Source organism: Trichoderma citrinoviride (assembly GCF_003025115.1).
Source record: "Trichoderma citrinoviride strain TUCIM 6016 unplaced genomic scaffold BBK36scaffold_8, whole genome shotgun sequence".
NCBI classification, from domain to species: Eukaryota; Fungi; Ascomycota; class Sordariomycetes; order Hypocreales; family Hypocreaceae; genus Trichoderma; species Trichoderma citrinoviride.
In genome coordinates this window covers 703,483-722,502 of record NW_020194716.1, presented here as the reverse complement: position 1 = coordinate 722,502, position 19,020 = coordinate 703,483, and the positions used below count along the sequence as shown (strand labels likewise).

At 50.8% G+C, this 19,020-nt stretch overlaps 5 protein-coding genes across 5 annotated transcripts; 2 read left to right on the top strand and 3 right to left on the bottom strand.

The window, feature by feature from the left end:
- Positions 1 to 1,242: 1,242 nt before the first annotated feature.
- Positions 1,243 to 5,223, top strand: BBK36DRAFT_1082082 (hypothetical protein; the record flags this gene model as incomplete). The annotated part of the gene is made up of 3 exons (XM_024888923.1): positions 1,243 to 1,692; positions 1,816 to 3,961; positions 4,847 to 5,223. Coding segments are annotated over 3 exons (2,973 nt in total), but the record flags the coding sequence as incomplete, so codon positions are not given.
- A 1,185-nt stretch (positions 5,224 to 6,408) lies between these two features.
- On the bottom strand, positions 6,409 to 7,391 carry BBK36DRAFT_1202497 (HAD-like protein; the record flags this gene model as incomplete). Its single annotated transcript, XM_024897223.1, has 2 exons — positions 7,348 to 7,391; positions 6,409 to 7,225 (listed from the first exon to the last, which is right to left on the bottom strand). The coding sequence occupies exons 1-2, from the start codon at positions 7,365 to 7,367 to the stop codon at positions 6,409 to 6,411; spliced, it is 837 nt and encodes a 278-aa protein (XP_024749038.1). The 5' UTR covers positions 7,368 to 7,391.
- A 708-nt stretch (positions 7,392 to 8,099) lies between these two features.
- On the bottom strand, positions 8,100 to 10,386 carry BBK36DRAFT_1202493 (HET-domain-containing protein; the record flags this gene model as incomplete). Its single annotated transcript, XM_024897222.1, has 2 exons — positions 8,100 to 10,000; positions 10,056 to 10,386. 2 exons carry the CDS (start codon positions 10,384 to 10,386, stop codon positions 8,100 to 8,102), a joined length of 2,232 nt encoding a protein of 743 aa, XP_024749037.1.
- Positions 10,387 to 10,857: 471 nt separating this feature from the next.
- On the top strand, positions 10,858 to 16,141 carry BBK36DRAFT_1202489 (hypothetical protein; the record flags this gene model as incomplete). The annotated part of the gene is made up of 5 exons (XM_024897221.1): positions 10,858 to 11,513; positions 11,695 to 12,814; positions 12,854 to 13,967; positions 14,115 to 14,422; positions 14,495 to 16,141. The coding sequence occupies 5 exons, from the start codon at positions 10,858 to 10,860 to the stop codon at positions 16,139 to 16,141; spliced, it is 4,845 nt and encodes a 1,614-aa protein (XP_024749036.1).
- A 405-nt stretch (positions 16,142 to 16,546) lies between these two features.
- Positions 16,547 to 18,259, bottom strand: BBK36DRAFT_1120348 (HET-domain-containing protein; the record flags this gene model as incomplete). Its single annotated transcript, XM_024890685.1, has 1 exon — positions 16,547 to 18,259. A coding segment is annotated over one exon (1,713 nt), but the record flags the coding sequence as incomplete, so codon positions are not given.
- Between the last annotated feature and the right edge of the window lie 761 nt (positions 18,260 to 19,020).

The window sequence follows — 19,020 nt, the reverse complement described above, 5'->3', positions numbered from 1 at the left end:
GTCCGAGATATATATAGTAGTCTGTTGCGTACGCCTATGAAGGTCCTACATTTAGGATGTAAGTTGCTAGTTCAGAGATAATTCGAGTTGCATAACTGTTTCTCTTCATTGCGAGTGATATCGTATAATGTCTACCCTCGCCTTGGCGAGTGATACAGAGTTCGCCAAAAGTTAAGCACAGGGAGCTGCTGACCGCTCGGGACATAGCACATATTCAGACGGGTCAGCAACTCCAGCCCCTGTCGAGGGTTCAAAATGGCTACCGTCTCTCGTTTCTATGTCTTTTCTCGAAGGGGGGGGGCTTGATAGCAAAGCCCTTTCTTTACTTAACATCTTTATAGCAGAATACACTCGATATCACGCCAGAAAGAAGACTTCAAGGCCTCAAAATGGTGATGACTACCTGTTGGTTCCAGCCGGCCTCGGGGCTGGGAGAAAAAAAAGGGATTGACGTAATGGGCCAACAGATAATCGATGATGTCTGATAGGTTGATTTTTTGGTGGGCGGCAAAATAACGCCGATTCGTGAATGCTTCAGGACAAACCACCAAGGGGGAAAGGAGACACTTTGATGATCGGCCCATTGTGTTGCCTCAAGACTGATGGATAGGTATAGATGGGCGATTGCATGCTCTTACGCCTGCAGGTAAGCTTGATGCTCCATCTTTATCCTGCATGTCCGTCGCAATGTCATGAGGGTGAACTTCAGCGCGAGAGGGGTACATGATCCCTTCTGCTATTGGCCACCACTTCCTGTGAAATCACGAGCCTTCTCTCCAATGAACATATGGTTGGTCCTCAGTTACGCGATGAACCAATCCCAGTCGGCTGAGGCTGGATTCTGCTGCAGCGTGCGCCTCGTCAGTTCTGCCTGATGCCCAATTCACGCGTTTTACTGCGGCAAGGCATCATTTCCTGCCATTACCGCTCTACTTTCTCAGCTACTATTCTTTTCTCCTCTCCAAAGCAGTGCACTTCCAAATTCCAACAAACATCTCTCTTTCGCATCCTGATCGACAGCCATACGCAAGCTTACTCGTCCAACGTCTGCGGTAAGAGTCCGACTCCAAGTCGGGATGCAGGATGAAACGAGTCTACACTTCTGGGAACCACCACGACGCTGCAAATGGTGCGGGAAAGAGGCTGAGGACGCAGTTCGCCGGCTGCAACGGGTCCGAAGATGATTTGCCGCGGAAAAGAAACGATGAATATACTGTCGGATGGATCTGCGCCGTCATCACCGAGTACGTCGCCGCCCAAGCCGTTCTGGACGAACTACATGGCAGGCCCGAAAGAGTCTCTCAAGCCAACCAAAGCGACTATACCCTTGGGCGCATCGGAGAACACAATGTTGTCATTGCTTCCTTGCCATTTGGAGAGTACGGAACGGCTTCTGCAGCAACGGTTGCCACAGATATGTCGCACAACTTCCCCAACATCAAGGTTCGTCTGATGGTCGGCATTGGAGGCGGTGCGCCCAGCAAAGAGCATGATATCCGCTTGGGGGATGTTGTGGTCAGCGCTCCTTGCAATGGGCATAGCGGTGTCGTGCAATATGACTTCGGCAAGACTGTCCAGGGTCAGCCTTTCCAGCCGACAAGACATCTAGATCAGCCACCAATGCTTCTCAGAACCGCCATGAGTGGCTTGGCGGCGCAATACGAATGCCGAGGCCATGGCATTGAAGATGCTGTCGCCAACATCCTGGGAGAATCTCCACGATTGCGGGAAAAATACAGTCGACCTCACGAAGGCAGCGACAGGCTCTACAGCAGCACCTGCGTTCACCCCTTCGAAAGGACTGCTGATTGTGAGATATCCTGCGGCGATAAATCTCTGGTTGTGAGGCCACCACGGAACCCATGCCAGAACCTCGTTATCCATTATGGACTGATTGCTTCCGCCAACCAGTTGATGAAAGACGCGACAGTCCGCGATCGTCTCTCCTCACAGGAAGATATACTGTGCTTCGAGATGGAAGCGGGAGGCCTCATGAATCACTTTCCTTGCCTGGTGATCCGAGGCATATGCGATTATTCCGACTCGCATAAGAATAAGGCGTGGCAGGGCTACGCTGCAATGACGGCGGCGGCTTATGCCAAGGATCTCATCAAGAGACTTCCCCCATCCGATTCCAGCGTTGTGCAGGGCACAAACAACATGAACTTATCCCACAGGCCCCAGATCATCCAGGACATGCCACACACAGTCGGCATCGAACAAAAACGCCAATTACTAGAGTCGCTCCAATTTGATCAGATTGACGCTCGTCAGATGACCATCAAGAAAGCTCATGCCAAGACATGCCAATGGCTCCTGCGAAAGCCTGAATACCTCGATTGGCTGGATCCGGCCAGATTCCAAGAGCATCACGGATTCCTATGGATCAAAGGCAAACCAGGAACTGGAAAATCGACGCTGATGAAGTTCGCTCTTCAAAATGCTCAGAGAAAGAGGGGAGGCAAGATTATCATTAACTTCTTCTTCAATGCGCGGGGGGGAGCCTTGGAAAAGTCTACGGTTGGAATGTATCGATCACTTCTTTTACAACTTCTCGAAAGGATACCGGCCCTCCAAGATGCTGTTGAACTACCCAGATCAATAGCGCGATCTGGTGAGGACCCCCACTGGAACACGGAGATATTGACTGATCTGCTCGAACAAGCCATTCAGAGGCTCGAAGGGTCCAATGTTGTGTGCTTCATCGATGCATTAGATGAATGCGAAGAAGAACAGGTTCGGGACATGATCAGGTTCTTCGAAAATGTGGGCGAGGCCATTACAGCTGGGACTTTCCGCGTCTGCTTCTCAAGCCGCCATTACCCTCATATCACAATCTCAAAAGGCCTGAGTCTGGTTCTCGAGGGTCAAGAAGGGCATACCCAAGACATCACCAGTTACATCGACTGCGAACTCAAGATTGGAAGGGAAGCTCTTGCGGCACAGCTTCGCACCGAACTTCGAGAAAAAGCAGGGGGGATCTTCATGTGGGTTGTCCTCGTTGTCGGTATCTTGAACAAGGAATACGACAGCGGAAGAGTCAACGACCTCCGGAAAAGATTGCAAGAAATCCCGGGAGATCTGCATGAGCTATTTCGCGACATCTTGACGCGCGATAGTCAAAACGCCAATCTCCTACTTCTTTGCGTTCAATGGGTGCTTTTCGCGAAACAGCCTTTGAAGCCACAGCAGTTGTACTTTGCCCTACTTTCCGATAAAATATATCGGTGGAATACCGAAGAAATTACGCTCGCCGATATGGGAAGATTTATCTTGGATTCGTCGAAAGGACTTGCTGAAATCACCAAGTCCAAAACTCCAACGGTGCAGTTCATTCACGAATCAGTTAAAGACTATCTACTCAAAGAAGATGGGTTGAAGCAGATTTGGCCTGATCTCGGGGCTAATTATGTCGGGGAAAGCCACGACCGACTGAAACAATGTTGTTTAAATTCCATGACTCTTGGCAAAGTGGCTTACTATAGCATCATGGATCTCGAACTCAAGGCTTCATCTCAGGAAGCAAAAGCACAACGCGAAGCTGCGGATGGCTTCTTTCCATTCCTGCAATATGCTGTGAAAAACCTTTTGCACCATGCAAACGAAGCACAAGCGGACAACATCAATCAAACCAATTCTCTCAAGGCATTTCGGCTCTCTGACTGGGTGAAGCTGGACAATTTCTTTGCAAAGCATGACTCAAGACGGCATAGAGATTCCGTCAGTATTGCCTATATCCTGGCCGAAAATAACGCGGCACATCTGATCAAATCCGTTCCCGCCCGCTCGTTCGTCGTTGAGGAAATAGATCGATATGGATCTCCGATATTTGCAGCGATCGCTACAGATAGCAGAGAAGCGGTTCGAGCAATGCTTGATGCCTACGTGGAGATCGAGCCTTCATTTCGTGGCGTTGTGCAGGATTACTACCGCAATGAGACCAAGCAGAACAGTATTGGGCGTGACTTCAAACTGGGATCAAGGCGGGCGCTTGAGCACATATCACGAAGAGGCGCCACGCTGGCCGCTGCATTTTATCTCAAGTTGAAGCATCGCGGCTTGGGGCAAAACCAGCGCTCTGCGGAGGCCCTTCTCTATGCTGTGAAGGGAGGTCAAATGTCCATGGTGGAGTACTTCTTCGAAAACGACTTGAAACCCATACATGGATCTGTAGTCATCCAAGAACTTCTCGCCTGCGCCATCGAGGAGCGTCATGGACATGTTGCCGAGTTCTTGCTTAACAATTGGGCAACATTTGATCCTCTGGGCGAAGAGGGACGATGGCTCTTCAAAAAGGCTGCCGAACAGGGCCTGCATTCGATGCTCAAACTTTTCCTTGACAAAGGTGCAGAAGTTGGCTGTAGAGATATCGATGGCAGGACACCGTTATCGCATGCAGTATTAGGAAAGGACAGCGAAGCTTCAATCGCATTGCTACTTGACCACGGCGCGGAGGTTGATGCAAAAGACAACCAAGGAAGGACGGCATTATCACACGCATCAAACAGATACCGCCACGAAGCTTCAGTCTCATTATTACTTGACCATGGCGCGGATGTTGATGCAATAGACGCCGATGGTAGAAGGCCATTGACATATGCGTCGGGAGAGGGAGCAAGAACGTTGCTCAAAAAGGGCGCGAAGCTCGACGCAAAAGACAACGAAGGACGCACGGCATTATCACACGCGGCCTGCAAGGTGTATGAAAATCCCGACACGGTCGAGCTATTGCTTGATAAGGGCGCAGAGATCGATGCAAAAGACAATAACGGCAGGACGCCATTATCATACGCATCACTGCATTCTAAGGAGGACGTAATCCAAATGCTACTTAAGCATGGTGCAGAGATTAATGCAAAGGACAATAACGGCAGATCGCCATTGTCATATGCGTCCCAAAATATCAGGCAGGGTGGAGTTAGGCTATTGCTTGATAACGGTGCAGAGGTCGACGCAAGGGATCATCAAGGCAGAACCCCCTTATCACACGCGGCGGAGGGGGGTCGGGACGAAAGTGTCGATTTTTTGCTCGACAACGGCGCAGAGGTCGATGCAGAAGATGAACAAGGCAGGACGGCATTATCCTATGCATCGCAAATGGACGAGGGCTTGGTGGTCAAACGTCTGCTCAATAAAGGTGCATCTGTTCATGTACGCGATCATCACGGCAGAACACCGCTGTCATATGCATCACTTCGTGGGCGCACGAATTATGTCGAGTTGTTGCTTGACAAAGGTGCAGACATTAATACCAAAGATGACAAGGGCGAAACGCCGTTGATCCTTGCGACGTCGTCCAGGAGCCACAACACAATCGGACTCCTGATCGAGCGAGGGGCCGACGTCGGGGCAAAGAACTATAGCGGCAGGACGGCGCTGGAACTTGCAGAGGAGCGGGAATTGGATGCTCAGATCAAAACGAAGCTGCGGGTTCTATCTGGAAGTTGATCATGGTGGAGGTGGCGATCGTGCACTGGATTGAAACAGCATTAGAAGTATCGTGGGTAGTGAAGCTGTACTCAGTCTATAATTTTGTTCTATAAGCCGAAAGGCAATGCCAGAGACTGTTAGCAAGAATCATTCTACACAGTACTACTATCAAGCATGTATTCAACTCATGACGTGCCGAACTTAACTGCTACACTCAACGGGCCGTCCCTTGGAGCTGGTTGCTGTTGTAGTATGTTGACCTCTGAAACAGTGCTGGAGCTCTTGTTGAAAGGCTGCGGGTATATATGCCGTATCATCTATTCGGAGTTGGCCGTAGTTCTGACCTATATTCCAGGAGTTGAGAGGCTTGTCAATCTTGGAGTCCTGAAAAAAGCAACCTATAGTTAAAGAGTAAACCATGAGGGATAAGACATATTGACTCTGTACCCAGAAGTAAATATCTCCATCCAACATCTATTTAGACATACATAACCTGCATAATCCGGAAACTATAAGGCCAGATGCTACATGCATATGTGTTATAACAATAGCAGTAAGAAGTAGTAGGATATTAAGTAAGACAGTCAGAGGGGCTGCGACTTCAAACATTATGGTGGTGGGGAATTGGACAACACGTTCGATGGACATAGTTCCCAAATATAACAAGTAGCTTAACTGCAGAAGTTGCAAAAAAAGAAACATACAACAGCCGGTGTTCGCCAGTGGTCACCCACCTGACTACTAATCTGCCTCTCATTGGCTTGACTCTGGGAGAGCAGACGGGATCCCGTATTTTCCAATGGATATGGTCGTATGTGCTTGGAGGCCGGTGTGGAAGGGCCTATCAACATGGTGCGATTGACGCTGTTTGGCTGTTGAGACATTGTCATGGAATGCTGGCAACGCCATCTTCTGAGGTTTCACACCTCCAAGTACATGCACAATGGATATGATACCAATATCATACCCATAGGCATGTTAAAGTGGCACCTCAATGCCATATTTACCGTAGTCAAAGTGCTCCAGACTCGGAATACACTCAGCCCAGCCGTCGTCAACCTCCCCGAGTTGCCACTCGTCCCCAATATCTATCAGCCCCGTCCTTCCAGCAAGCACAAGCTTCTGCCTACCTTGGTACTCAGCCGCCAGGTCCGGATGGGGCACCCAGACGACCCTCATACCTGCCCTCCTCCCAGCCTCGACCCCAATGATGCTGTCCTCAAAGACCAGACACTCGCTGGGCAAAATGGGTGTTTCGTCAGGGCCAATGGCTGAGTTTAGAGTCTCGAGAGCAAGTAAGTAGATGTCGGGAGCTGGCTTCACTCGACCCTTTGGAACACGTGGATCATCGCCCAGTATGCGTTTATCTGGATGGAAGAAGTCGAGAAGTCGTTTCGTTTCCGGCCGTGAAATTTTCAGCTCGTAGCTGTGCGTCCTGGTGCTTGACGCTAATGCAAGCTCAATCGGCTTCCCCAAAGGAGCGCTCCGTGCCCGGCTGAGATTTGATAAGAGCTTCTCTGCGCCAGGCAGCGGCTCGCAGGTAGGAAAAAGCTTGTGCATTTGTTCCCTTGATTCACGGGCGAATTGTTCGCGAGAGATGGGCAGCTTTGCCCACTCGTGGAAGACGTCGCTGTTTGTGGAGTCTGGGATGCCCATGAGCTGGGCTCGGATGGACCGAGTAAAGGGCGGCCTGGAGTATTTCTCCAATACCTGGTTCGTGGACTGAGTGATGATGTCTTCGGAGTTTATGAGGAGGCCGTCCATGTCGAAGATGCAGGCACGGATTGGTGGGAAGCTGCTGACAATTTGTTTTAGTGTCGATGTTTGCTGGGATTATTGATGTACAGGGACTCTGAAGCCGGCAGCCGCTGATACCCTTGCCAGCTTCGCCTTCGGAGCATGCGGGAGGTCACTCACGTTGTCTCAAGTGGCGCCATAATTCCTAGCTGTAAATCGGAACTTCTTAACGTGGATTGAAGGTTGGGATCTAGTCATAGCTGGGTTGTCGAAGGTCCGAGTTGGGTACGGAATCCTGACAGGCTCAAAGATATCTACCAATCATGACAACTTCATGGAAGCAACTAGTAACGGTAGGAATTGTGAACTGCTCTCCACCTAGGTAGAACCTCAGTGGAAACCCCCCACACACGGTTCACAGACAAACAGACAAACCGAACCATACCACGAGAGCCTTTAGCCCTTCGCCGTTGCGCCACACCCGCTGACGAACCTCACCACTCCCTAGCTTCGAAGTAAGTGGTACTGGTGAGAAAGCATGGCATGGCGGATGTACTGGAGGGTCACCAACAGCAAGCCTTCGTCAGGACAGGGGCAATAGCGTCAGGCGAGTTTCGCTTCCGCCCCGCCACGCAGCTCCAGCTTGAACATACCAAACACACACCACTTATACATCGCACGGCATAAACGCAGACAGAAGCACGCGCTACAACAGCAAACTTGCTCATGGCTAGATACAGTGTCTGTGATATACCTCACAGTTCGTTGTTACTCCTGCTCGCTACATATAAGAGCATGACCCTTTCCGACAGACTTTGGCTCTCACTGTCGGCCAAGTGTAGCAGAGATTCATCTCGGTTTGCTCTCGATATCGAGGTCCAGCTCCCGCACTGAGCTCCTCCATCTTTGGCGTCGGTAAACAAACTCCAAGTCTATACAATCTTCACTGTAACAGCCTCGCCGCCTTCAAAGAGCTCGCATCGCTCACCGCTATTGTCCGAATGCATTCCAATACCGATCCTCTCATACGCCCCCGGAACCGAACCCGACGGCTTCAGCACTAGGAACCAAGTCTCCGGACCCATCATTCTCGGCTTGTTCCCGTCATACCTGCCAGTATAGGCGATCCAAGAAAACAGGACAAGGCAAAGTAGCCCCTCGTCTTGATGCTTGCTTTCTTCATGTTGGCAGTTCTCCTCCTGACAGCCGTCGGTTTGACAATTGCTGGACTCACGGGGGAGAGTATCTGGCCGATCCAAGGTCACTTCGACGGAAAACGAGTTTGCAGACTTCACAACTGCCTTCGGTCCCTCTCCTGATCCACGCGCCACTCCCAACTTCACGGGCGATGCGAGACCTCTTAGAACGATCTCGCCGCGCAACACGGCGCTGGTTTCGTCGTGCTTGAGCTCCCTCTCACATGAAGCACTCTCTATCTCAACGAGATCAACGAGCTCGGGCTCGTACTTCCAGAGTTCCAGCGGCCGATCAAACTCGAATTTGACGGGTGCCTCAACAGAAGCCCACGACCAGCTCGGAATCTGGAACTTTTCGTCTTCTTCCGACGCCTCTTGCTCTTTGTCGCCACGCTTGCTACTGCCGCTCTCCCCCGACTTTGCTTCTGAGTGTTGGGCCATCCAGGTGAGGTCGAAATGAAACTCGCCTCTCCACAGACCAGCCAGATACTCTTCAGGAGGCCCGCCATCATCACCTTTGTGATCTGCCTGAAGCCCTTCGCGAACGAGCTTTGCTAACCCCGACACAGCGCTCAGTCTATCCTTTCGACGGGAAACAGAGCGCTGTGAGTACTCCGCGACAATGTCCCTCCATCTTCTATAGGGCGTCTTGGGGTATCCATCGCCGCTGCGCGAATAGTCGTAGCCGTGATACTCCTCGTACCAAGGCCGCGCAGGCTGTGGATGCGATGTCGCCACCTCTGCTTTGAGGCGCTTGGCCTTGAGGTGCGCTCCGAGTCGCCCAAAGCCAAACGGCTGGGGCTTCCACAGGATGTGGCCGCATTCGCAGATTGTCCGGCAGAGACACTCCCAGATCATCTCATCTCCACTGAAGCATAGGCGCCGACTCGGCAACAGGCTTTCCTGCAGACACCAGCCTCGCTTATCCAGGGATCGCTTCACCTCTTCTTCTTTCTCCTCGCTAGAGCCTTCGAAATCGGGTCGTATAAAAATCTCCAGAGGCGGTTCATCTGGCTCGGATGTGATATCGGCTGTGAAGTGTTGCTGCCAACCAGGTTGTCCGAATGTCTGCGGGCCTAGAAACCGTGATTTGCAGCTTGATGGCTCCAGGGCCGCAATAGTGAGGCGGGAATGGAGATAAATCCGATCCATCTGCGACGCATCCTCAAGCCAAGCGACCGGATCATCTTGCACAATGCAAAGTGAGTCCACCCACAAGTAGGGGATCTTGAGTCCACGACACACGGTAATGGCGTCTTGTACACCAAGAGGCATCTTGGCGAGGGGAATAGCGTCGTGGTGAGACTCTAAGTTTTCGGTGGTCGTTTGTAAGATGCCTTCTGTATCGGAACCCCAGCAATAGCTCAGACAAGCATAAGGCGCCACTTCAGACGGCTTGAACAAGAATGGATCCTTAGAGCTGTCCCGAGAAGTAACGTCTATGAGCATCCTGGGCATGAAGTCTTTGTTGGGCACTTCACAAGCGTCGTCATGCTCGAGGCAGTGCGAGAGCCACTGGTTCGCCCGATCCATTGCCGCTTGGGATGATGAGTCTGGGATGACCTGCAGCCCTTGGGCCCGAGGGCGCCGTAAAATGTTACCGGAATCCTCATCTTCTGTTTCGTACATTGGTTCATCTGAGGAGCGTAATTTGTTATTGTCAAGCGATGGAAGTGACGTCGTATTACACACCTTTGGATCTGTGAACGAACTGAAACGAGCCGATTGTCTCGCTCTCCTTTGGCCCATCACGAAGTTCAACGGTATATGTCTTCCTCTTCTGTACATAGATGATGCTGGTGCTGTCCTTGTTGTCCTCTATCCACCCGGGTCTGTAATTGGAGACGGCCTGCAACAGCAGTTTGCATTCGAGGCAGTTTGCAGAGGCATCAATGACGACCTGGATGCGCGTGCCAACACCGAATAGACCGTAGTCGTGCCTGAATCGTTCATGGGGACACCTTTTATTACCTTCCTCGTCTTCTGAGCTGCTGTAGTCCGATTCCCAGTCCGAGTCCGACATACTGAAACCCCGTAACGCGCAACGTCTGAATGCTGAACAGTCTTTTGTACGGTAAGATGCAGTTGAGAATTGTGTTTGGTGAAATGGCTGCAGTCTACATCATGGTCCCGCAGGTCCCTCGGGCCAGAGTTGCTCACGATTGCAGCCTAATTATACGTATAAAACCCCTCAGTAAACTATTGTCTTGATGCATCCTATCCCCGCCGATCAGCCTTACAGCTGGCAGTGCAGCGCTGTATAGAGCCAATGCTAGCCAGATTCATCCTTCAGAATCTGCCTTGTTCAATGAACCAAAGGCTGGCCAATGAGTGGCCAGAGTGGAGGGACACCTCGCTCATGATCCTTGTTCACGGAAATCCAGCTATCCCGAGATTTAGCTCCCACTGTTCACGTCGGATCAAATGAAGCTTCTACCGGAATTGACTGTTCGGCAGTACTACAGAAGCCTTCATTAGCTTCGATATTTTCATCATGTTTCCTGCTCCTGTTCCCGTTCCTATTGTCCTTCGTCAACATAGTGACGATTGGTCGACATCGTATTTCACTCCAAGAAGCTACTCAAATGAGCCTCTTGACGGTCCGAATGGCAGACCATCAAGCACAGAACGGAATTCTCGTCGGACTTTCAGCAGAAACAACATAAGCGAAGAAGACTTTGAGATTCAATATGGGGAAGGGCCCATTCCAGCTCCTCAAAACCCGCGAGATCAGCATCCTCGTCGAGCCAGACAAGCTTCCCGCACTTCGAATGCATCATCGCGGACACGATCACTGCTAGATGAGGATTCTATCTCAAATAGCGACGTCAAAGGTATATCCGGAGTTAACGAAGGACTTGAAACTGACGGAAAGAGGGCTGAAGAGCTCGAGGAGGCCGGTCTCTCTTGGACGGTGACTCTACCAAGCGACAATGAACAAAGTCGGCCATACACAAATCTCGCGGAGGCGAATTCAGTATGGAAAGCAGAGAAGACTTGCGACAGGAGGATTGGAACAACAACCCTTCAGTCCATACACTCCATACAGTATTCCATGGGCGAGAGGGGACTGCCAAAGGTCACGCTCTTCTGCCCGCAGGGTCCTACCAGGCACGATGAAGACGTCTCATTGGTGCAGGCCAGATGGCTGTAAGTAGCTCTCGCAAGGTCCTCAAAGCAATGCAGTTTCACTGATACTCTTTCCAGCCATGTTGAACGGCCCTCTATGAGCATCAAGGTCCTTGAAGTACGAAGTGCAGTCTCGTATAAATCCGTAACGCATTCTAACTTGCCAACAGAAACTTGTCATGGACTGTCCATTGATCAACAGAGATATCCAAAGAGTTGCGATCCTACTATTAGAAGCTATTAAGGAGACATTTCTTCGGCAGTCGGAACACGGTGCGTACGTTGAACCTGGTTCAGCGATGCGGTTCGTTGGCCATCGCCATCAGCTGCACGACCCGCAAAGCATCATCGTCACGGATCCCGTCATCTTCGTTGCTTTTCCAGTTGTGGAACTGGATTCATCAAGGAATCATCCCAGATCTGGCGAAATAGATGAATACCATCCTCGTACTCTGCTCCAGAATCTGTACGGGTTTGATGTCCTGACGAGCCGTGGCAAGCACCAAGTCATACACAAGATGTCAGTCGGCAGTCAATCAAGCGATACCTTATATGTCAACCAGCTGTGGTGTCTGCTAATCGGCTCTGACATCTTGATCACCATGTCAGGCCGGCCTACCGATAAGCTTCTCAGTGGGACGATCGAGAAACGCACCGATTTCTTCAGGCAACCGTTGAGGATCGAGATTGTCGACTTATATCGCTCTCGGTACAGCATGAGCATATCAATCAAGACGACATGGGTAGACTTCTTTCGGCATGTCATGTTCACTATCCATGGCAATCTCACCAGAATAATGGACTATGAGCTCGTGGACGAGGCAAACGAGATCGTGACAGCCGAGCGATGGGTTGATATCGCGAAATCGACGAGATCAGGGCTGCTCAGGTTTCATCTCGTTGAACGAAAGGCCGCGACATCGCGCACATCGAGTGTCTCCAGTCGAAGGAGCAGTCGTACAGGCATTAGAAAGCTGCTGATGCTGGATCAGGCACATCGCGACAAAAGCCGCGATTCATCACGCCGCGGCAATAGCGTCAGAGGAAGCTATTACGAGGACTCATCGTCCAGCGAGAGCTCCGTCGGCTTGGGGAAGTCGTCAAAACCGGTTTGGCCTGGCTTAGAACGACATCAAACATCTTTGTTTGATACTGCCACGTTCAAAAAGCCGGTTAAGAAGAAGGAACGGCGCGATGGCAAGGAGAGCGAGCAATATCCACATGCATTCATTCCTGGCCATGGTTATCAATCTGGTCCTAGCGTAATCACCTTGGACAGCAGCGACGAGAAGGAGTCCTCAGCCGTGAGCTATCCTAGGCATGTTAACGAGAACGTGGAAGAAGAGGGAAAATCTCGTGAGAGCAATGCTTTCCCTGCACCTGTACTCCAGCAATCACCGCCATCAGATGCCATGGAGCACGATAACGATCACGAGAAACCTCTCACTTCGGACGATCATCGTTTGAACGACGACCAACAACTTGCAGAAGACAATGCAGGAGAGGCAGAGGCGATCGATGAGAGAGCAAGTGCCACGCAGCTCGAAGAGGGCTCGTCATCTTCACACGATGAGAATGAACAAGGGAGTTGGGGTGTACCGAACAGAAAACCCGTCCATCCTCTGCCGATCAAGGATAGCAAAAGCTTGGATCAGAGGTGTGGTGTTCAAATTGTTGTTGATGACTCAACGGAATCCAATAGCAGATCTGCCAGCCAGTCAGCAAAGCAGACACCACCCTATCGAAAAGTCACGATAGAAGATGTATCCGAGGCGGAAGAAAGTGACGCCGATACTCGCGCAAAGGATGGTCCAGATGATGATGACTCCTTGCTATATGAGTTTGTTGAGGCTGATTTTGACGAATCTGAAGTGCTGGAAAAGAGGTTTGTGATTGCGGATCGATCACGTTCGCATAGTCGCCAGACCCGAGCAAATACGCCGCAAAAAGGGGACCCTTTCCGCTATCATTATAACATACGCCAGAATTCCCCATACAGGAGGTCTCGTTCACGGTCGCGCTCTTCCTCAACTTCAACCGATGAGTCATTCCAGCCACGGGGAAGAAGTCCTACACCAAGAAGACGACGTCGAGGGAGAGATGATACACGCTCATCCCGAAACTCCTCTTCATGGCGTGGTGTACGCTTTGACGCGCGTAGCCAGCACTCCAGGGGACGTGACAGTCTCGAGATGTCACCTTACGGTAGCTCAAATGCTACAAAAGTCGAAGGCTCAACAGTGAGAGCGGTTGCCATGCCGTTCTTCTGCTGGAGGCAAAGCGGCGTGTTGGGCGCTATCTCGTCTCCTGAAATAACAGACCAAAGTGTGATTAAACTTCTTGATCAGATCGACGACCTCATCTGCGATGATCCAATTGGCAAGTACTACTCGAAGGTGGCAGAATTTACAATGGACGATATCGTTTTGAGACACGAGTGCCTCCATGAAGCCATATTAGGGAGAAACTGGATCAGTGAACAGACGAGACCGGGGGAGTTTGATCTTGTCGAAGGCCAGAAGAAAAGTGCTTCAGGAGCGTTCGGCAAGTTCTTCAGTCGCTCCACGGGCCGCCAGGCTTTAGTGACGAACAACGTGAACAGCGAGAACGAGAATGTTGGAGTGAAACCGGTCGAGGTTGAAGTGAACGACGCTCCAAGAACAAACACTGAAGCCATTAGAGAACACCTTACACCCAGCCGCGACCAAGCACGCAATTCGACAAGTAGCTCGCTGGGTCGAGGTGCTCCAGAGAATACGGAATTTCACCAGACGCAGGCTCTCGGCCTCGCAAGCCACGACAAGACGCTCATGAAGCAGCTGGTTAAACTGAGCCAGCAGATCGTTTGGTCCTTCATACCAAACACTGGCGGCTCAGAAATACATACTTTGATGAAGCGATTCTGGGGATGTGTAGATGCAATATGTCTGGTAAGCAATTTCCTCCCCTCCTACTCATCCTGTTGATGGTTGGGCCGATCTAACGCTCATGCTCAACCACAGCAACTGCTCTGGGAAGAGAACCAAAGAGGACACGATGCTGAGCCGACATACATTATACGCAATTTCTCCAGCCAAGTCAAAGATGGCAATCCCCAGCGACGGAAGCCGTCACTGAGCAAGACTCATTATTTGGAATGTGAAGATTGCAAGGCCGCAAAGCCGTATGCTTCGGCTGAGAGTGCGCTGGAGCATATACACGAAAAACACATCGAATGCCTGCATGGCGAGTTGGGGCGGCCATACGATGACCCGTGCTATGCGTGGCTGCATCGTATCTGGCACGACGGATACCCGTTGCGAAGTTCACAAGACGGACTCCTCGGCATTGTCGAAGACTTTATCGAGGAGCTTTCCGACATCAGCATGTATGTGAGAGAACTGCTCAATATGACGGCGCGGGATTCTTCAACGGGGGATACACCTCCTCTTTCGGTCAACATGATCCACATCTTCCAGCAGATTGTCAGAATCTTTGTCTTTCGCTCCAAGCAGCTTTCCCTTATCAACCGGCGCCGAAGCCTTGCTGCTGAAGGGCCCCAAGAGAATCTTAGGCTGATCCAGCGCATCGATCGGAAGATTGAAGAGCTCCTCTCACTCGAGATTGATGCAAACGAACGCATTATAGACCTTTCTGAAAGCGCCAAAAAAGACATCTTCATGTCTGGGATCGGGTCGCATTCCGAGATGCCTCAGGCGGAGACTGTTCGGGTACAAGTCCTTGCCCTTGCGTTTATGTCGGCGATACAGAGGCCTCTTTTGCAGTCGTCTCATATAGGCCGCTCTTATGCAAAAGACACCCTTTTGCAGCTGTATAGGGAATACACATCTCGACTTCACTTTCAGGCGAACAATCGACCGAGAAAACGCGTCTTCTTGGATATTCATGGCCTTGAAGAGGAGCTTCAAGCATTGGATAAGCTGTTAGGCAGCCAGGAGAGCTGCCTCTACAATGTCCTGACTCTTATTGATCCTCTTACCTCTCGCTACACAACTGAGACTCGAATAAGAGAATTTCGAGCAGAACTCCAATATGGAAACAATATGTTGCGTGGAATCATCGACAGAAGGCGAGAGATTGAACATTTAGCAACAAGACTACGGATTCTCAAAGATCAAGTCAAGCAAACGATTGAGATCATGGAAGAGGACCACGGCAAGGCTATCAGGGTATTCACAGTGGTTACCTTATTCTTCCTGCCGTTGTCGTTCGTTTCAAGCTTTCTGGGAATGAACACGGTGGACGTGCGAGATACAGAGTATAGCCAACGCATTTTTTGGATGACGGGAGTGCCGGTTACGGTAGCGGTGTTGTCGGTAGCTTTTGTGTACGGCTACAAGGGAGAAGAGATTCTTGACTGGATGGGCCACGTACTGCAACAAAGGAGACGTCGGAATCCGACATGGGGCGAGAACAGAGATGCTGGTTATCGGACATCGCTGGAGACGGGATGGAGAGAGTGGAATCTGGCAACAGCAACGAACCAACCTACGGTCCATCGCCGACGCTTGACGACTCTTATGAGACGTAAAATAAGCGACCCGGCTGAGGATATTGAGAATTTAAAGATGGACGATTCTGATGGGAAAGTTTGGATTGAGAGGCGGAACACGGATGATAGCTTGGCGCCTATCCGACGGAGGATGTAGCTGGTCTGATTCCGGGGAGACATGCTGGTGACAGCTGCGAGCTTACCCTTGATCTTCTATCCCTTGGACGGGAACCAACGTCACTGAAGATTGCGGGATCGTACGCTAGTTGTGGCTCAAGCACGGTGCAGCTGGTGTTCACAGCGTCTCATATTTGTGTGAATAACTTCGACGACATGCGACTCCCTGCATGGTGTTATTGTGACGAGAAACATGACGCTCTCTCTAGCTATTCGCATAACCGACTGAAGGCGTTCCGTGTCGGACTCTAATGGCGCCTCAAGATTGATTCATATCACCTCGTTCACATTAGGTCATCAACTCGACGAACACACACACATTATCAATTGTACCGCGTCTCTGTCTCATTAACAGTCAAACATTCTCATCCAATCCTTCCACATCTCAAATGAGATCAACCGTATACTTCCCATCTGACTCAGATTGAATATAGTCATCCTCACTCAAAGCCCCACGACCACTCTTGAACGCATCCTCAAATTCTAACCTTGCAGCCTCGCCCTCGAGCCCAAACGAGAACCGTCCTACACGACTAAACGTGCCCTTCTCAGCGGTCTTTTTGAGAACGATCCCACTCTCCATGGAACGATTCTCCAGCGGCATCGAACTGATACAGAGCAGGAAGAACTCTGGTGGGGAAGGGTCCTCCTTGAAAGTCGTCAGGTATTTCGCTATCGCCCGCCGAGAAACGTCCCATTGAACCGTTATAGCCTTCCCTGCATGGAAGCCAAACTGACTGTATTCCTGGAATACAGGGCACTGTGCCATGTATATCCAAGTCTCGTCGTTCTGGATACCCCGCGTAATCTTGCACATCGAACCTCGAAGACGCAGCCGGCAAGAGTCCATGCCATCGAAGAAGTTCGGTGATGACCGTTTTGGGTGAACTTCCAGAACCTCGGCGGCCACTTTCTGGTAAGTGGGAAGAGTGCATACAACTGGCCCCAAGATAGAGGCCCACGACCACGAAGGCGCGTTCTTCATCTCATTAATGATCCTCGCTGGCGGCCCAGTTCCGCCCATTCTTGGCCGATGATCTTCGCCCCAGAGCAATGAGGCAGGCAAATCGTCTTCCCATATGCCTGCCAAATACTTTGAAGGGTCTCGCTGCATTGCTGCGCAAAACTGCTTCGCTACAGCCGAGATAGCGAGAAGACGGTCATCGCCGAATGTGAGGGAGGTTGCAGAATAACCCGACATGGTCTCATCGTACCATTTGTATCTTAGTTCGTCCAATGGTAGCAGTGAAGAGATTCTGTGGCCCTTGCCAAGCTGCGAGGTACCCGAGAGTCCCTGTGGCAGGGTTTCGGTTGCGGTGAGAGAGTGGCATTCCCAAAAGACTTGTTCGTTGGTGAAGTGAACGATGCGTGGTGCAAGTATTCGTTCTTGGAAAACCCAGCCACGCCTATTAAGCGGCTTCTCAAGAGCTCGCAGAAAATACTTGTCGGAGAAGGAATGAAGTTGCACCTCCTCTTCGGACTCTGGCATTGTGACGGTTGCTCGACAGGGGTTGATTCGGTCAAGTTTCCGATCAAAGGCCAGACCCTCCCTGGTCCGTCCTTCTGACGCCGAGATGTTGAGCGTGCATTTGGAGTAGACCTCGTCCATGTTCATGACGTCTTCAATCTTCTCAGGTCCGTCATCTTGCATGATGCACAAAGCGTCAATCCAGATGTAGCGATAGCCCAGGGCTCTCGTGATATGGATTGCATGCCCGAACACGGCTGACTCGCTGCTATTCAGGAGGTGGGGAGTTATATCTTCGCTCAGAAGGTAATCGGTCTTCTTAGTGAGTAGAATGCTCGACGGGTTCCCCCACTTATGGCTAAGAGTGAAATATGGCGTGTCATGAGGTAGAGAACTCGACGACACGATGCGGACGTTGGGAAAGTTTCGTAGGCCGAGGAGATCGAATTCTTCTTCTCCAAGCTCATCCATTGGCCAAGCACGGATGAACTGACTTGACATGACGTCTATCAGCCTTCGTGGAAGCCTACTGACGGTATCAGAACCTGCACAATTGTCATGAGAGGTCGTGCAAGTCTTTAACCATGACCGAACGCGATTCAAGGCTTCTATTGACCATGTGCTTGGGGATTCGACAGTGGACACATGCCCATGATCAACTACCAAATTTAGCTTTCAACCCTTTATATGAAGGATATTTTAGGGCTCTTCTTACTATTTTGTATGCGCACAGCACCAGGAAAAGACCTTACACTCTTCATTGACGCCCCATAATACTGGACAAGTCCAACATGGATAGAATCCGGGTCATACGGAGTTCGACATATTTCAAACTTCAACTGCTCCTCTGAATTGGCTGGCATCAGAAGCTGGGGAATATTGCTGACCAAGAGCGTGCACATGTGGCATTTCGATGAAGCTGCGTTGGCTGCGATCCTGGCTTGATATGAAGCGTCGATGAGCCGCCTCGGGGGCTCTTCTGCTGACCTGGATTTGACGAGAGGCGCAGCAAGCTTGAAGATTTCCAGGCAGTCGTTGCAAGTCATGTTGAATCGTGTCGTCTCTTAATTGGATTACTCTCTTGATGGGAGAGAGAAGGCACATGTTGCCAGCAGCTTTCTGGCATTTATATTCTACGTCTTGTCAGGCAACAGCTGCAACTGATCGCAAGTATAAATTCAGGCTGCCCAAGCATCGCCAACGGTATGCAACAATTGGCCAAGTGTAGCCGCTGCTCCATTGAGGCGTTTTGGCTACCCCATATGGGCCGTCAGCCTATTCCCGGTTGGTGAAGAGGGCGCCTATTTGTCCCATATTTACTCGAAGAGTCCTATACCAATTAGTATGCCCACTCTACGTAGGACACGATTGGTAGATATGTTCTTGGACTT